Source organism: Misgurnus anguillicaudatus, chromosome 20 (genome assembly GCF_027580225.2).
Source record: "Misgurnus anguillicaudatus chromosome 20, ASM2758022v2, whole genome shotgun sequence".
NCBI lineage: Eukaryota > Metazoa > Chordata > Actinopteri > Cypriniformes > Cobitidae > Misgurnus > Misgurnus anguillicaudatus.
This window is the reverse complement of record NC_073356.2, coordinates 30951478-30970477: the sequence shown is the minus strand read 5'-3', so window position 1 is coordinate 30970477 and position 19000 is coordinate 30951478. Positions and strand designations below refer to the sequence as shown.

At 39.5% G+C, this 19000-nt stretch overlaps 2 protein-coding genes across 3 annotated transcripts in view; one reads left to right on the top strand and one right to left on the bottom strand.

Moving 5' to 3' along the window:
• Positions 1–19000, top strand: part of LOC129456033 (nuclear GTPase SLIP-GC-like) — a 34463-nt gene that overhangs the window by 4198 nt on the left and 11265 nt on the right. Inside the window, exons 1-9 of one of the 2 annotated variants that reach the window (XM_073858510.1) lie at positions 9411–11088; positions 11237–11445; positions 11525–11582; positions 11861–12063; positions 12351–12405; positions 16836–16906; positions 18474–18506; positions 18587–18646; positions 18881–18989. In XM_073858510.1, the coding sequence (XP_073714611.1) occupies positions 9422–11088; positions 11237–11445; positions 11525–11582; positions 11861–12063; positions 12351–12405; positions 16836–16906; positions 18474–18506; positions 18587–18646; positions 18881–18989 (2465 nt within the window). In that variant the 5' untranslated portion in view covers positions 9411–9421. Of the gene's footprint in view, positions 1–9410; positions 11089–11236; positions 11446–11524; positions 11583–11860; positions 12064–12350; positions 12406–16835; positions 16907–18473; positions 18507–18586; positions 18647–18880; positions 18990–19000 lie in introns of those variants that run through there. The other variant, XM_055220833.2, reaches the window with a different exon arrangement.
• LOC129438965 (uncharacterized) lies at positions 135–5705 on the bottom strand. Its single transcript, XM_055197863.2, has one exon. The coding sequence runs from the start codon at positions 5677–5679 to the stop codon at positions 811–813; it is 4869 nt and encodes a 1622-aa protein (XP_055053838.2). The 5' UTR covers positions 5680–5705; the 3' UTR covers positions 135–810.

The following is a 19000-nucleotide window of genomic DNA, read 5'->3' as shown; positions in this document are numbered from 1 at the left end:
AACTTACATTGGGCTATATCATGTGTTCCTTTGGTCGAAAATATGTAAAAATATATATATGTGGGTAAAAAATACTGAACAAAAACTTTTAAGCTCACTTGTTAAAGCAGAACTTCCAATAATGTGGATATTCTGTCCTCTGCATGCGTGTGTATTGAGCATGCATATACAGATAGCCAAACATTGTAAAGAGTTGATGAGGGTTCAATGATGACTCAGATGATTAAGTAAATTTTCTCTTTACTTGACTTTGTTAAGTGCAATCAAGTTATCCTTCTCAAACTCTGTTACATTCTTTTTGTGAAACTGCAAAATAAATACAAAATGCTTACTTTACATATAAACAAACAAAATTCACAAACACGTTCTGCAATTTACATTAACATTACCAAGTTACAGTAGTTGTTATGGGATCACATGGTAATCCTTTGGATGTACTCTTAATGCATGTGAAACTGTTAACACGCTTTCAATATATATAAATATTAACAAGATCCCAACGCAAAGTATATAAAATAGCAAATATGAACGATAAACTTACAAGCAAAGCTTCTCCAGGACATTACACAACGAATAGAAGCAGATTGGAGGAGCATGTGCTCTCACTGCTGCACAGAACAAAAATGGCTGCTGCGCTTTGCGTGCTTGAAAGTATAACAAATAAAGTTTTATCAAAAAGTAGTTTAGCTCAACCTATGACAAACAGCGCCCTCCAGAGGGGAAAAAAGGAGTAATGTTAGACATGGCATAATACTCCCCGTCTGGTATTAAGTATAATACCACTCTCAATTACTGTATTCACAAGATAATTTAAGACATAAGCAAAATAACCTCTGTAATAGGTCGTAAGAAAGTTTTAGCAGTACCACTCTTAGTGACCTTTAGTTCCAGTTTCCTGACCTTGCCATCCGAGTCAACGATAGCTTTGGTGACCAAAGCCATTGGCCATTCATTCCTTTTAACCTGATTATCTTTCAGAAGGACCAGGTCCCCTTCCTTGATGTTAGGTTTGTTGACATGCCATTTCTTACGGGGCTGAAGAGATGCAAGGTATTCTCGTCTCCACCTTTCCCAAAATATGCTGGCAAGATACTGCACCCTTTTCCACTGTTTTCGATACAGATCAGGGCCTTCAAATGGTCCTGGGGGTGCAGATTGAGTACACACCTTTTGGGAGAGGATCATTGCTGGGGTGAGGAGAAGTGGCGACTCAGGATCGGTAGAAATGGATACGAGAGGTCTTGCATTGACAATAGCACACACTTCAGCCATTAGAGTTGACAGCATTTCGTGAGTCAGATGTGAGGAGCTGATTTGAGAGAGCATGGAGTCTAAAATCCGTCTTGAAAGTCCAATCATCCTCTCCCATGCTCCTCCCATGTGGGATGAATGAGGTGGGTTAAAGATCCACTTGCAACCTTCTTCACTGAGGTAATTTGTCACGCTTGAATCTTTGGTAGAGACCACGAGCATGTTCAGCTCTTTGCATGCTCCTGTGAAATTAGTTCCACAATCAGATCGGATGATCTTTGCCGGGCCTCGAATGGCGAAGAACCGGCGAAGTGCATTAATGAAGCATGACGCGTCCATTGACTCTATCAGTTCAATATGGATGGCACGCACAGATAAACATGTGAAAATTACCGCCCATCTTTTACTTAAGGCATGACCTCCACGGGTGCGGCGTGCTGATACGTTCCAAGGGCCGAACACGTCTAAGCCGACATTAGTAAAGGGTGGCTCCATGCTAATGCGGTCATGTGGGAGGTCTGCCATTTTTTGTTCAGCTGTTTTACCTCTTTGTTTACGGCAAGTGATGCACTTGTGAAGAATGGCATTGATGCGTCTTTTTGCTCCGACTATCCAGAATCCTCCAGTACGGATTGCTCCTTCTGTGAATATTCGACCTTGATGATTTACTTTCTCATGGTAATGATTTGTAAGGAGGGTTGCTATGTAATCATGGCCAGGAATGATGAGAGGGTGTTTCTCACCGCTGGGAAGTGCGGACTGTTCTAGTCTGCCCCCAATTCTTAGAAATCCATCTTCTAGGACTGGGTTCAACTTCTTGAGGGAACTTTGTTTAGGAATGGCCTTTCCATTCTCCAGACAAGCAATTTCTGCTTTGTAAGCCTCTTTTTGTACGCATCTGATGATGACATTTTCAGCTTGAGTTAGTAACTCGGGTGTGCATGAACTCTCACAATGGTGCCAGCCGCGGCATGTCTTTCCATTGTCTTTGAACGACAGAGCAATGTGAACAATTGAAGCTATGGCTCTTCTTAAAGACTTCCAAGAAGAAAATCTTTTGAAGCGGTCTGAACCGAGACCAGGATTAGAGTTTAAACAGGTTGTGGCATGCGTTCGCACCTCCGTATCTGTTTCTGGATCAATGAGACTATAGGGCGCCTCTTTCACAGGAGTAGATGCTGAATGTTGCAAAAATGGTGGACCAGTGAACCAGTTTGTTTCAGTTAGACGACATGCAAGTACAGGTCTAGTAGCAACATCGGCAGGGTTTTGTGAGGTAGGAACGTACCGCCACTGCTCTGGGTGGGTAAATTTTCTGATTCTTTGCACTCTGTTGCTGACGTACACATAAAATCGTCGGGTCTCATTGCAGATGTACCCCAGAACGACTTTACTGTCAGTGTAGAACAGCAGGGTGTCAGGTTTGATGCCTAGTTCTTGGATAATTTTTTCTGCTATTTCGACTGCAAGGACGGCCGCACACAGTTCGAGTCTGGGAACTGTAAGTACTGTTTGGGGGGCTAGCTTAGCCTTTCCCATGACAAACCCGACATGGGACATTCCATCATGATCTGTTACTTTCAAGTATGCGACAGCAGATATGGTCTTAACAGATGCATCTGAGAACACGTGAATCTCCTTTTTCACAGAGTGAGAAATGGACGATGGAGTATAAGTTCTAGGAATTTTGAGCTGCTCTAAGTCTTGTAATGAGCCTTTCCAGAGGTTCCATTCTGATTCCCTTTCAGCTGCAAGAGGAGCATCCCAGTCTGACTTCATGTTTGAAAGATCACGGAGTAGCAGTTTTCCTTGAATGGTGATTGGCGCAACCATGCCGAGAGGGTCAAACAAGCTATTCACAGTCGCCAGGACTCCTCTGCGTGTGAATGGCTTGTCACTGAGGTTGACATGGAATGTGAACGTATCACTCTGGAGATCCCAACTTAAGCCAAGACTGCGCTGCAAAGGGGGTGAATCAGTGTCTAGATTCAGATGTTTCAAGTCTTTAGCATAGTCGGCTGGAGGGAATGCGTGCATCACCGCAAGGCTGTTGGATGCTATTTTGTGGAGTCTTAGGTTAGAGATAGCGAGCATATCTTTGGTGGCCTTAAGCAAACTGATTGCTTCGCTGATGGAAGAAAGTGACTTAAGTCCATCGTCAACGTAAAAGTCTCTTTCGATAAAATGTCTCACGTCTGTACCAAACTCCATTTCACCGTGCAAGGCAGCACGTCTAAGACCATAAATGGCAACAGCTGGGGAAGGGCTATTGCCAAAGACATGAACTTTCATGCGATATTCTTCCATGCTTTCAGACATATCATTGTTCTTGAACCACAGAAAGCGGAGGAAATTCCTATGATCCTCTCTGACAACGAAACTGTGGAACATTTGTTCGATGTCTGCAGTGATGGCTATTGGCTCATGCCTGAATCGCAACAGGACTCCCAGTAGGCTGTTGTTGAGATCTGGGCCTGTTAGCAGCACATCGTTCAATGATACGCCATGGAACTGCGCACTGGAGTCAAACTCTACGCGAATTTGACCAGGCTTGCGTGGGTGATACACAGCAAAAGAGGGTAAGTACCAGCACTCCTCCCCTGGGTTTACAGAAGGTGCTAGCTCAGCATGATTGTTATCAAAAATCCTCTTCATAAACTCTATAAAGTCCTCTCTCATCTCTGGTTTCTTGTGTTGTGTGCGACGGAGAGAGTTGAAACGACTCAGAGCTTGCTCTCTGTTGTTTGGAAGGCGTTGTCTAGGAAAACGAAATGGAAGGGGCGCTACCCAGCTATTAGTGTCATCCATGAACATCTCCCTGTCCATTAACTGAATGAACTGCCTATCTTCAATTGAAGGGGCAATCTTATCATCATCATTTGTTATTTCGAAGACTGAGGTGGTTAATGGGCTGGGAGCAAACTGGGAAAGGGAAGAGACTTTAACACTTGACTGTGCATTTAATTGCTCCTTGATGTAGAATTCGTTGGGACATGGGCTAAAGCAGGATGGACGCCCGTCTTTTAGGATGTTTGTGTGGTAAACACTCACAGTTGAGGGCTTGTGAGCAGCGCCTAGACACACTTCGCCAACCACAACCCAGCCTAGGTCCAGTCTTTGAGCATATGGAGCATTTTGTGGCCCATTGCGTTGCTCTCTCACCTTGTGGACTTGGAGAATATCACGTCCGAGAAGGAGAAGTATTTGAGCATTTGGATCTAGGGGAGGGATGAGATGAGCAATAGATTTGAGATGTAGGTGTTGTTTTGCTGCTTCAGGAGTGGGTATTTCTGACCTATCTTCGGGCATGTAGTTGCACTCAATGAGCGTAGGGAGTTGGACTGAAAGACTGCCATCTAGGGGATGTGCGATGAAGTCCATAGCTCGCCTCCCAGTCATTTCTGTGACTCCAGCGCATGTACGCAGAGTGTAGGGAAATTCTGTGCTTTTGAGATTAAAGAGGTCGAAGAACTCAGACCTGGCAAGTGAACGATTACTTTGATCGTCGAGAATAGCATAGATATTCACTGATTTGTCTGGCTCTCCCTTGGGGTGAACTCTGATGAGACAGATTTTTGAACAAGATCGTGAGCTATTAGCATCCCCACAGACCTCTGTGCATTTAGAGTTAATGGAAGGGTTTGCACTTTCCTTCTCCCCGCCATGCTCTGTATTGGGTACCTTTAGCATCCATGGGGGTGGTCCAGGATGAAGAGCTGCGACATGTTTATTACTGCCACACTCTGTACACTGTATGCCAACATCACAGTCTTTGGCCACATGATCATTTGAAGAACAACATCTGTAACATATATTATGCTCCTTTAAAAACATTTTCCTTTCCTCAATGCTCTTAGCTCTGAAGGCTCTGCACCTTTTGAAGGGATGGGGTTTTCTGTGAATGGGGCATTGTCTGTTGATGTCTGGCTTAATGTTCGGTGAATCAGTAGAGATGGCTGTTTGTGCAATCTCAGTTTTGTGAGTAGAGATGAAGCTTTTCAGTGATCCACCTCTTTTCACTGGGATTTCTGGCTTTGCAGGGACATTCGAAGATAAGTGGAATGTGAAACTTGGGTCATTACGCATGTAGGCTTCCCTGCATACAAACTCTGTGAAAAACGTGAATGGAGGAAATGTTACCTGGAACTGAAGCTTGTATTGGGACCCTTGGGACATCCACTTCTCTTGGAGGTTGAGAGGAAGTTTGTTGACAATAGGTGCCACGCCCCTCGCTGTGTCCAAGAAAGAGAGCCCGGGTAAGTAGCCTCCAAGCTTTGCTGACTCCACTTCTTTGAGCAGATCCGCAAGTTCTCTTAACTTTTGCGGTTCTTTGCTGCTGATTTTAGGGAAACAGTCTAGTTTATCAAAGAGCGTTTTCTCAATTATTTCTGCACTCCCAAAGCTTACTTCTAGACGGGACCATGCCATTCTACAGCCGGCTGCCGGATCAGCGACATGAACAGCTCTCACTCATTTAACTTGTTCTGAGGACTGTGGTCCCAGCCATCTTATCAGAAGATCGAGCTCCTCTCTAGGAGTGAGTGACAGTCCTTCTAGAGCATTAATAAATGACAACTTCCAGGCTAAGTAATTTTCCGGGCAATCATCAAACTTACTAAGCCCAGAGTTCACGAGCTCACGACGTACTAGGTATCTGGCTATTTCACTCATACCTGCATGGTCTGAAGAGAATGGCTGTTGCATTGTACTGCTAAGATAGGAAGTCTGAGGTTTGTTTGATTTCTCTGAAACTGGAACTTGTCCATATGCTTGGTTATGAGAGAGCGATGTGTATGGCAGGTTAACAGGAGTGTGCTGAGCAAATGATAGCTGTGTGCTGGGCATTCTGGGCTGACTTCCTTGGTATAGTTTAGGAGTAGAAATGCGGTTCAGCCTGTCAGCATCTTGTGTGACATGGCTTGTGGCAGACGTGGGCAGTGCAGGCGGTATCATGAACTGTTTGTTATCATGGGAATCCAGCTCTGCTTTGACAAGAGGGAGACAATGAAAACTTGATCCAGAAAGGTTGTCCACATAGTCCTTTGTGCGCTTTTCAACAGTCTCCTGTGGAAATGTGTTGACATCCATCGCCATATTCATTTCTCCTGACTCAATCTCTAATGCAGCCGCTTCCAGAATCTCAGCTTCTTTTGTTGCTGCAGCAACCTCCTTTTTATGCTGTAGAGATAGCAGTTCAGATTCCAGTTTAGCCTTTTCCAGCAGTACTTCTGCCTCTCTTTGGACGAATGTTGTACGTGCTCTTACTGCTTCCGCTTTAGCTCGTGCTCTGGTTGCTGTCATACTTGCAGTGGACACTCTTGAGCTCTTAGAAGAGGTAGATATTAATGACCTGGTTTCCAGCTGATTGAGTGAGACGTTTGATGCAATCCGCTGTTGCTCCTCAGCTTTCTCTTTAACATCCATCTTGAGCCAGTCGCGATGGATGAACTAACTGGATAGCTGTTTTCTTGTGAGTGCTGTGTTCTGCCCGTTGTGATGGTGCTTTTTCACTATTCTGTCCTCTGCATGCGTGTGTATTGAGCATGCATATACAGATAGCCAAACATTGTAAAGAGTTGATGAGGGTTCAATGATGACTCAGATGATTAAGTAAATTTTCTCTTTACTTGACTTTGTTAAGTGCAATCAAGTTATCCTTTTCAAACTCTGTTACATTCTTTTTGTGAAACTGCAAAATAAATACAAAATGCTTACTTTACATATAAACAAACAAAATTCACAAACACGTTCTGCAATTTACATTAACATTACCAAGTTACAGTAGTTGTTATGGGATCACATGGTAATCCTTTGGATGTACTCTTAATGCATGTGAAACTGTTAACACGCTTTCAATATATATAAATATTAACAAGATCCCAATGCAAAGTATATAAAATAGCAAATATGAACGATAAACTTACAAGCAAAGCTTCTCCAGGACATTACACAACGAATAGAAGCAGATTGGAGGAGCATGTGCTCTCACTGCTGCACAGAACAAAAATGGCTGCTGCGCTTTGCGTGCTTGAAAGTATAACAAATAAAGTTTTATCAAAAAGTAGTTTAGCTCAACCTATGACAAACAGCGCCCTCCAGAGGGGAAAAAAGGAGTAATGTTAGACATGGCATAATAGTGGAAAACGTCGTCTCCGCGTATGATCATCATGTTTAATGTAGTCTCCTGTTCGTTGACAATTTATTTTGCATTTATTATACGTGTATAAAGTGTAAAACAATAAATGCATATCTTATAGCCTATTAAACATGGACATTCTGTTGCTTTTTATTCTCTGTCGCGACAGCCCTTTTAATATCCATTCATTTATAAACTGTACTACAGCGACTTTGGCACAGCTTGGATTACACAAAAATTGCGACATTCTTTGTCCATCCTGTACTGTTTAAACCAGTGGTCTAATAATTTTTATATTTATTTATTACATATTTTAGTTGGCTTATTTTGGTACAGTTTCCTATACATAAATTAGACTGGTCCTAGACTAAAATAAATGTAAGAGCTGTCAAAACTGAAAACAACTTGCACTGACATATCTTAAAATATATCAGTGCCCTTTGTTTTGCCTCAAAATGCGCACAAGTAATGTTTTAGGTATATTTGTTAAAATTTGTTAAATTTCACTTAAATTTAGGACTAGTCCTGGTTTAAACTAATCCCTGTCCGGGAAACCACCCCATAATGTTTAGATTGTAAATAATGATAAAACATATTAACAAGTAAAGAAAAATCAACAGTATTACAAAGTAAAACAAAAAAGTTTTAATATCAAAAAGTAGCCCTCGTTTTATGCATTGTGGTAGCCCTTATAGCCTAATCTACACTCTCTCCTGTTTGCGCACACATCCAAAGCTGTGACCGAACATCACAAAAACACGTATGACAGGCTTTTCAGGCAAATAAGCTGATCAAGAGGTTGTCAGTGAAAGGACCTGTCATATTTGTCATGATGTCGGTCACCGGAGTGTGTGTGTGTGTGTGTGTGTGTGCGCGAAAAATAGCCAGCTATAGAGTTGTAGTTGAGGTAGCATTGCCACATTTGTCTTTCTTCTTCTGTGTTTTGTACATTCTGATTGGTCAACTTCAAGTGAATTGCCAGATCGTCTCGTTCACCCGCACCAACACTACAAATTTATACCGACAGCTCCCAAACTTTTTTGACATGTTTAAAAATTATCGGGAGGTCATAAGGTGCTTGTAACCTGCTCGGCTCGTAATTTCTCTCACACGGTGCGAGCCGCGACCATACGAGCATGAACGATTTGCTCCCGAGAAAAAAAAATGGCATGCGAGCTCCTATGACAACAAAAATCGCACCGTGTACGCCGGCCTTAAGTAATATCATTTTGAAATGCGCTATTTTGGCTGTGATGCAGCCATGGATTTAGTGAGAGCTGTCGGAACACGGAACAGGGCACTCTATTTAATTGCCTACAGAAATGCCCACCTACCGCCCATCTTTACTTGGCCATCATGTGTGGTCTCGCCATCAAGGGAAAATTCAACCAACCGGCTGTAGAAGCCCATCCTGGAAGGGTGGTCTGAGGCACCATGCCTGGGTTGGTCTTTGTTTCAGTCCGAAAAGAAGGACCTTGTACTGGTATGCCCTCTCCTCAAAGGGAACACTGTCTTTAGTGTCAAACCAATCCTGGAGTTGTATAGACGTAGGATGTTCTTGTGCTCTTGTGAGTGGCCTTATGAGAGTGTGCATAAGAAGAGTGTGATCTTCTTGATTAGCCACCTGCTTCATTAGTCTGTGGTAATGGAACTAAGGGAGCAATCTACTTCATTGCCCCAGATGGTATGGTTCGTGGCTTGGCAGAGTGGTCATCCAGCTATGGGGGTAAAGTTGGCCTTGCACACCTAAAGAGGTGCACAGTGGACAGGGAAGACAAGCTTCCCCCAAACCAACAGACTTACCCCCTTGTCTAATGACTGACAAAAAAGGGAAAACTAGGTTCTATTGAATGCTAGTTTTTTTATAGTACATTTGGTGCAGGTGTTAAATACAACAATAAGATCATTTAAAAAGCTCCAGCTTGTTTTAGATGGAAATGTTCTATCACTTATTATATCAGATATAAAATCTATAAAATCTAAGTTCAGTTCCTATCCTCCCTCCATCTTTGTTTTGACAGAACTAATGTAGATATGGATCTACAGTCTATGAGAGCAGAAGAGACAATGGGTAAAGGAAGCATACATTTCATCACTTGGAATGTTAATGGATTAAAAGAACGAAGATATCAGAAATTGACAGAACTGCAGGATGCTGATGTTGTTTTCTTACAAGAGACGCACATTGGGGAAGGAGATGATCAAATTGTTGAATGCTTTAAAAATGAGTGGAATTGTTTTTTTACAAAGCATAACTCATCTGAAAGAGGAACAGCAATACTTGTTAGGAAAACTCTAGACTTTGAATACATCAGTGTTGAAAAGGATAGTTGTGGAGGTTATGTTGTGTTGAAATGTAGGCTGCAAGATCAGCTGTACACACTGGTTAACATTTATAACCACCAAACTGACACTAAAACCCTTGATAAACTTTCAAGCTACCTGCAGTCAATGACCACAGGGTTGCTGGTGATCGGTGGAGATTTCAACACTGTTTTCAATCCCTTTATTGACAAGAAATGCAAAACCAACAAGGTGTTAAAAAACCAAACTCATAAAAAACTGCTTCCCTTTGTGGAAAACTTTATGAAGTCTCTTCAGCTGGTGGACATCTGGAGAAGAAAAAACCCTGTGGAGCAGAATTATACATTCTGTAGAGGTGACGGTTCATCAAGACCGGATAACTTCTTTATTAAATCAAGACTGGATTACTTCTTTATTCCAGAAGAATGTATGTGGCGTGTCAGAAGTTGTGACATCAGAAACACAGAGCGACCTGATCATCAGCCTTTGTTCTTGGAGATCAACAATGTTTTCATAGACACTTTACAGAAGGATCTCCAGATAACATCACTCTCTCAACTGCTTAGTCATGAAGAAAGCCTCAGTGAGGTCGACATCGTCTCCGCTGTAAATTCTCTTCAAGTGTCAGATACACCAAGACCAGATGGCATTCCAGTTTCTTCCTATAAAGAGAAAATTCAAAATGTAATTCCACACATAAAGGTGCTCTATAACCGTATCTTAAATGGTACATTTAACCTCTCTGAGACTCACGTTTATAAATCTGTGAGAAGTCCACATGACAACAGTCAACACTTTTTCAATGTTGACTATCTCATCATTGCAACGATTCTAGCAAGACGTCTAGAGGACTTCCTCGAGTCTCATTCAAGGGGACGGATACCAAAAGAGTCAAATACAGTCCTGATCACTCCCAAAACACTCACAGCACAAACAATACTGTCTTGTCTGGAGAAAGAGTTGCAGAAGAATACAAAATCAAACCCAAACTTGTCTCAATACTTCTTTGTGGCTAAAAGCCTTGTTAAAGGAGCACATGCCAATGTGCCACGTCAAGGCTGTCCTTTGACTCCAGTACTCATAACTTTAGCACTAAAATGCTACGCCTCAAGGCTCTTAAAGGATGTAGAAAAGCATGCATTGTATGTTTTTAAACAAAGTGTGATTGCTTGCATTCTACCTGAGAACCTGAATGAAGTACGTGCTACTGTACAAAACAGTCCTGATGAAGAATATGACATTTTGATATTACCTAGAGAAAATGGACTGGACCAGGACAGTGAGTTTGAGGTTGAGGATTGGGATAAAGCAGAAGAAAACCGCCCGATAAGAGAAAAAAGTGATGAAGAGTGTCAAGTTCTTTGTTACCATCCTTTGTCACCACCTACATGCAAAATGTAATTATTGTAATCATTTATACTCTACTGTATAGAGCAGTTTGAAAGGTTTCACTTCTATGTTATTATTGTCCTTTTAGTGTGCACACTGTCATTAGATCATTAGACTTTGTCATTAGATCATAAAGCTCTCTACATTTTCCACTAGGTCAACCATGTATGCCGTCGTAACCTTCCTTGATACAGATGAAATGATGGTAACAGCATCAAATTGGTTGAACACAGACAAGACACAATGTCACTGGCCTCCATTCAAATCATCAGAGAAGTTACTGCAAGCTGTTAGAAACAGAATTGAGCCTTCAACAGCCGGACGACCGTGGGAGATGTTAAATATTCGCTTTCATGCAGAATATGGTAACAATGTCTGCTTAAACGTTATATAGAGAGAGCTTTCATGTTTTCTGTAACAAAATATTATAAAATCTTTCTGCAGACACTTATGATGAGGCTAAAAAGCAACAAAAGGAGCTTGAAAAAGCCCAGGCAGATGGGTAAGCATTGACACTGATTTGACAAAAAATAAATAAAGAAAAAATGTGCTACAAAATGTTAAAGCAATGCCATTGAAAAAAACATACTTGATTTTTTTTTGTCAAAAGTTCTTAAAAAAACATTTCTTAGTCAGCAGAAAGCTTCTATGCATGTTCTTCAATGGCCTTGTTTAGCACATTTTATATGTATAATTATATGCTTTCGTAATAATGAAATGTGTACGGATGCAAATCTAGAAATCTTTCCAAATAAAATATTCTGTCTGTGTCACACACAGTATTTATGCCGTCATTACCCTGAAAGAATCAGATGAGCTGACTGTAATACCAACAAACTGGCTTAATGAACAAAAGACACAATGTTACTGGCCTCCATTCAAGTCACCTAAGATGTGCACAGAAGCCGTAAAGAACAGACTTGAACCTGCCAGAGGAGAAAACCCATGGGAGATGCTAAATATTGACTTTCATGAAGTACACGGTAAAGATTAAAAATTACACCTTGTTTATCATGCACAGTATATTGTTTCAGTGGCAAGTCAATAAATATAGATATCTTTTCATTGCAAAGGTAATTCTTAAGACAGATGTCCATCACACATTGACAAGAGAAAGCATTTAATCATAACAATAGAAACTTATCTCAAGGAAACCTTGGTAAACATGGTTTCAAGATTTAAATGGGGGAAATTAAAACATTCATGACTTCTATATCTACTCAAATTTTGAAAAAGAAGTACTTCTATATAAATGCATATCTTGTTATAGGCACCTATGAGAAGGCTAAAGAGAGAGAGGAAGCACTTAGAGGTCAATCTGAACAGTAAGTAGTCTAATAGTCATTTTGATTTATAATCAACATTTTATTCTTTTATTCATTTTATTTATGCATAAAACTGAAAATGTTTCAAATAAAATAATAAATGGTTCATACTAAATTATATGAGAGATGCCCAGCCGATGCCTGACCAGTGACCACCGGCGGAACCAGTTTAATTCGCTTACCTGTTCACATACCCCGATAGTATTTATATATATATATATATTAGGGATGCACCGAATATTCGGCCACCGAAATTTTCGGCCGAAAATGGCCCAAAAGTGGATTTTCGGTTTTCGGCCGAAAGACTTTTATCGAAAAATACGGCCGAAATAATGTGATGACGCAAACAGAAACCGCGACCTGCACGTGCTTGTCTGAAGTAACATATCTGCGGTGTGGACTAGATTTCTCTCAAACCCGCGTCCGCCGAATTTCTGACCAGGATCTCCGCAACCTGTGAGTTTCACTCCCGCCCACGTCCGTAATGTTTGTGTCCAAACCCACGGATTTTCTCTGGGCATTTGTGTACAGTTTTCACAAGCTCCGACTAAACATTCGTTCAGATTAACATCCAGAATAACAGACATTTAACATGATTGCTTTTAAAATTAGGGATGTGCACGAATGGTCAAATATTCGATCTGCAATAATAATTAGAATGGGGAAAAATTATATTCAAATGTTTTTAATCCGCCACCGCAGCATTACGGCTACTGCTCATTTAATCCTTTTTCACTTCACATGTACGTTTTTTTACAGACTTTAATATAAAATATACATGAAAATTAATATGTATGTATTTCTGATTGTTTTGGTAATTCAGATTGCAGACTCATTTAAGTGTTTAGAGCTTTAATGCCGGGTGTTAGACGTGCTTCGCCGCCGCTGCATCAGTATGGTTATAACGAACCCGATAACTGCAAATACCATAACAGCAAACAATAGCTCCGTTTTGTGAAGTGTTGTTAAATTAAGCTCGTAACTTTGCACCCTCAGCAATAATGTATATTGGAAGAAATGAAAACATTAAGTATATTAAACTTAAAATTAATTGTTATTTCAACGAGGCAAAATCAACTTTTTTAGGGCAACGAGTTTCCATAATTTTTTTTAAGTTCAATAAACCTGTATGGGCTTACAGCAGGGCCGGGTCTACGGGGGGGCCGGGGGGGCATTGCCCCCCCAGATTTTCCTTCTGCCCCCCCAAAAATGTCCAGCCATCCTTAAAATAACGGAGTCTCATTAAACAAAAAATAGCTTCTTTAGGCTAGCGCTAGCGTTTACAGCACCCGCCCACTATAGTCTGTTTAGCTTATTCAAGCATTGCATGTTTTATCAGCAGTATATAAGTCACAGGAAAACTACTACTGTTCTCTATGACGGTAACAAAAAAAACCGCATCTTTAAAATATATATCAGAAACAATGCAATTTAGTATAACATAAACGTAATAACCCAACACATATTAAATTAAAACTTTTTTATAGTAAAACATGCCCAAAATAGCCCCTTATCCTTAGACTCAGTGCTTTAAGTGGGCCGGAACGCCCCGGTACTCAGTACCGCCACTTCCAAAAATAGCTCTTGAGCGTACCACCACCTCTCCGTGCACCCAGAACGTGCTTTTAGCGTACCGGAACGCTCATTTGCACATCTGTTTAAAAATCAGAGGTTTAATTTAATCCTTTGGCTGCGCTGCGGCTTTTCAGAGCACCCTTGATGATGTACGCTTCCTAATTCGTCCCACCGAGAGCAGAGACTACATTACCCATACACCCTTGCGTTTACAAGTTAAAAGCGCATGCGTCGGCCAGTCATAGTGTCAACGTGCTCTGGAGAGGTGTGTGTTTGTGTGTGAAACGCTCAACCATAGCTGCTCGGTTAAAATGAAAATACAATGAACACTTAATATGCCTTCCTTGTTTTAGACTCTGAGTAGTAAAAGAACAAGGTCAGAATCAGAGGATCGCTCGCTGACATCCCACCAAGCCAGCATGATAGCTGCAGGTCAGATGCAAGCCTTGTAGGTACGTGATGATCTCCGCTGTCACGGCTGTCAGTTTGGTTCCCCTCGAGGCAACATCGGATTTCCTCAGGCGATGTGCAAAAAAGCATTCTTGAAATTGTAATATACATTTAGTTTAATTGCTAAACTACAAGTGAACGAAATTTCAATGAATTTGAACGACGTACACAGTAGTTTTACCATCCGCAAAATGGAAAACAATGGGACAAAATAAATGACTTTCGAGTTTCAAATGGCCAGTATTTTGTTATTCTTGAACCCATGACATGGTCTTGGTGTCATTTTAAAGTTTTTTTTTTCAGGCTCTTCCTATCTGAACAACTAGTTTTAGCATTTAACCATGCTGAAAATTTTACTTGCATATCTACCTTTTGCACATTTTATTTAAAAGCTCTTTCTACAGTAGCTCTTTCTAATGATTTTTTTTTCAAAATCCTTTTGCACATTTTATTTATGTTCAGTAGCTATTTCTAGCTCAAGCAAATCCACAAACTTATAAAAGGATTTATTATTTTTACAAGGTCGTCTGTTGACTGCTGAATAAAACCCCTTCAATATAGGAGTCGAGTCAGCAAAAAAAAAAAAAAAATTGAGTACCGGCACCTCTTTTGGGCCACTTAAAGCACTGCTTAGACTCACCTCATTATTTATTCATTCAAATACAACAGCCAATGGCAAGTCTCCAGCATCATTTAATGTGTTTCTTTTAGACGTAGTTCTGTTTATTAAAATTAGAATATGCAGTTTGGTTGTGGCATACTATATAGTAGATATAAATGATATAAGATGGTTATGCAGTAAATATACAGTATTGTAACAGCTGAGCATCGCGTGCAGTTTTAAAATCAAATTTTAGCGGTTTTGTCATCATCATTCATCAGCTCATTCAGCTCGCGTTTGAGAAAAACTTCACACGCAAAAATTTACAGACTTTTAAGTTCAAGAGGAGCTTTCACTCCGTAAGGTCATCGTAAGGTAAAACGTTATTTTATAATGTTGCGTTGTATTATAATATCTGATTTGCTGTGTTATGAACAAAGCAGTGTGATTTATCTTTAGTCTCGTCCCAAATTTTAAGGCTTGTGCTTTTGTCTGGTGCTGTTATAGGCAAACAGGATAACCTTTGACGAATTTGTCATGCATGTCAAATTGCTTACATGATTCAAAATATATTATTTAAAGCGTTGTGCTTTGTTGTGATATTTGAGGTTGCTGCAGAAGAATGATAGGGTCAGGAATTAATGACAACACAGCTTATCACATCACATTGAAAATACATTATTTTAAATGAAGAAAATGTTTGAGAAGTGGAAATAAAGTTCCTAACAAGTGTTTATTTAGAATAAAGGCATATGTTGGGTAGGTATTAGAATGGCTTTAATTTATCTATAAGTGAAATAATAGATTAAATGCAGTGTAAACATTAATAAAATATAGCTATATGTACAGCTTTGTATTCATATCACCTGCTTGCCTGATTTCATTAACTGTGACTTAATGTGTAAAACTACATTAATTGTAATCATTATAACATTATAAATCATTAATCTAATTGCATCTACTTTTAAAATTTGAACGTGCAAAATGACCAACCCAGTCTCACCCCATGGCGTCAATATTTGACGACACTTGACCATGCGTCAATATGTTGACGCGGAGTGTATACCATTTTTTGACGAACTGGGGACTTCAATACTATTAAGTCCGTTTCATTCTCTTTCCTATTTTCTTACCATTTTCGCGTCGGTTTAGGGTTAGATTTACATAATGACATCCCTACCCAAACCTAACTCTAACCCCAACGCCAGGGGACAACTGTTTAATTTCGCGTACCCAATAGTATTGAAGTCCCCAGTTCGTCAAAACATATTGACGCATGGTCAAGTGTCGTCAAATATTGACGCCATGGGGTGAGACTGTGTTGAAATGACATATAAATGGCCTTTTATTATAAGACATATGCAAAATAATATTGGATTGAAACATCCATAATTTTAGTGTATGAATCATTTTAGTCGAGAAATGGCTGCCCACCCAAAAATCCTGACTGCCCCCCCAGTCCAGCAAGCCTAGTACCGGGCCTGGCTTACAGTGCAGGAGGGTTTTTCTCCTAGGGGTTTTTTCATCCCCTGGAGAGTCTGCCACCTCTGGCTTAGCTTACTACTTTACTGTATACGTTACATTATTACTACGCTCGCTTTTCTATGCTTTTCCTACATCTTATAATGTAAAGCTGTTTTGAAACGATTAACAATTGTGAAAGCGCTATATAAATGAAATTGAATTGAATTGAATTGATAAAGTATACTGTTTTTGTGAATTACATATTTTTATTTAGCATTGAGATTTCATACTATTCAAAATTTAATTGTTGTAAAAACTGTAATTATATTGATTTCTTTAGACCCTCTACATCTTTTCAATCTCTTGAAAACCAAATGTCTCCAATCCCACAGTCATGGCCCAGTTTATCAGGTATGCCATCTGATTGTTAAATTTTATAATAATCAAAAAAATTGAAAAATAGGCCCAGAATCTTTTTGAGCTCAGATTGTTTAAGACTAAAAGTCAAAATATGCTTATTTATACAGCTCATTTTACAATGTTACACGAAGCATCAAAGAAGAATAAACAAAACCACAGGACATGAGAATGATTAAATATGTATGTAGAATATATGTTATGTTATATTTTCCTTAAAGGGACACTGATCTCCGGGTATGGCGCTACTTTTAGCATAGCTACACTGTAAAAAATGTCTGTAGAAATTACAGTATTAATGGGTATTACTGGTAACTAGCTGCAAGTAACTTACTGTAGATTTTACATTTATGTTATTTACTGGCAACATTTTGTTCAAAGTTAAATGAACATGAAACATTTTTTGACTTTATCTTCTACAGTAAGTTACTGGCAACCAGCTGCAAAATTACAGCAAATTTTTTAGAGTGTAAGCATCATGCATTGAATCTGATTAGACCATTAGCATCACGCTAAAAAATAACCAAAGAGTTTTGATAATTTTTCTATTTAACAATTGACTCTTCTGTAGTTTCATTGTGTACTAAGACCGACAGAAAATTAAAAGTTGTGATTTTCTGGCGTAATAATCAAGGACTTTGCTGCTGTAACATGGCTGCAGAAGGCGCAACGACATTACGAAGCAGCCAAAAATAGTCCCCTTAGTAACTTTTAATAGGGATGTTTAATAGCAAGGGACTATTTTTGGGCACTGCGTAAAATCATGCTCCTCCTGCAGTCTTGGTATAGAGTCAAGTTTTAAATAGAAAAAATATTGAAACTCTTTGGTTATTTTTGAGCGCGATGCTAATGGTCAAATCAGATTCAATGGATTGTGCTAAGCTATTCTAAAAGCGTTAGCGCAAGACCCGGAGATCGGCTGAATGAATTCCAAACCGCTAAGAATCAAAATTTTTTTCCTTGTTCCCAAACTGTACTCCTTTTGGAGCATAGTCTGGTTTTTTTTTTTTTTTTTTTTTTTTTAACCTACCCTTCCTCATGTAATGCTGTATTTCTTCTAAATGCTCTGTCGACCTGTTCTGTCTACCCCATTGTTTTTATGTATTGTATGTATGGACAGGTTGATGGTTTCATTTCACTGGTTCTTGTGACCATGTGACAAATAAAGCTTCATTCATTCATTCATTCATTCAAATGTTTAACTCTAGGGGAGCTGGAAAATGAGTATATTTTCAAAAAAGTGTGATGTCCCTTTAAGGGATGTTTCAAGTATAAAACAAAGAATATTTACTAGAGTACAGATGATATGATTTTTGTGTTATTTGCAATAGTCAGTTTCATTTACATTGTGATTTACACATGTTGTAGCTTTTCATAAAACTATTGCAGTACTACTAAATGCTTAAAACCAAAAATCAGTTCATAGGGAGTTCAGTTCTCTTCTGACTATATACATAAAAGTGTGCATACATTGTGTGGGGCATACTGTATGTGAAAAAGATTAAATCCTTTTATAAACATACAATTATTAAAATCAGTCTGTACTGTTTTGCTTTTCCAGGCTTTTCCACCAACACCACAGTCACGAGTTATGGTATTAAATCACATAAATATGTGTTTCATCTGTACAGCTTATAATATAAGACAATGATTGATTATTGAGTTCTCTGTCAGGTATTAAAAGAAAACGTGATGAGTCATCAGATGACAGAGCTCCGTCACAACTGATCACAGGCAAGTTTATTCTGAATCAGACAAAAAGAGTTCAGTGAGTATTAATGCGTTTCTCAGACAATGAAAATCCCTTTAAGTGCTTTCAGGATTCACAGGGTTTATACCTTAAAATGCCAAATTTTTGTGTGTGTCATGATACGATAAGAACTTAAATTCATTTTGAATTACCACAGTATACTAAAGACTGTTTTACATACTTGCTATTATGAACTGTATTTTATTCATGGAACACAGATATGGACATAAAGAAGAAAGCAGAGCAGATCATTGAGAGAGTTAACATGAAAATTCAAGCCATAAAGAGCACAGACCACACCATGACTACATTAAAAATCGACATTTTGTAAGTGTTTG

What these genes read in the sequence shown, in the direction of transcription:
- LOC129438965 (XM_055197863.2), bottom strand. Translation starts at nt 5,679, where the DNA reads ATGGCATGGTCCCGTCTAGAAGTAAGCTTTGGGAGTGCAGAAATAATT.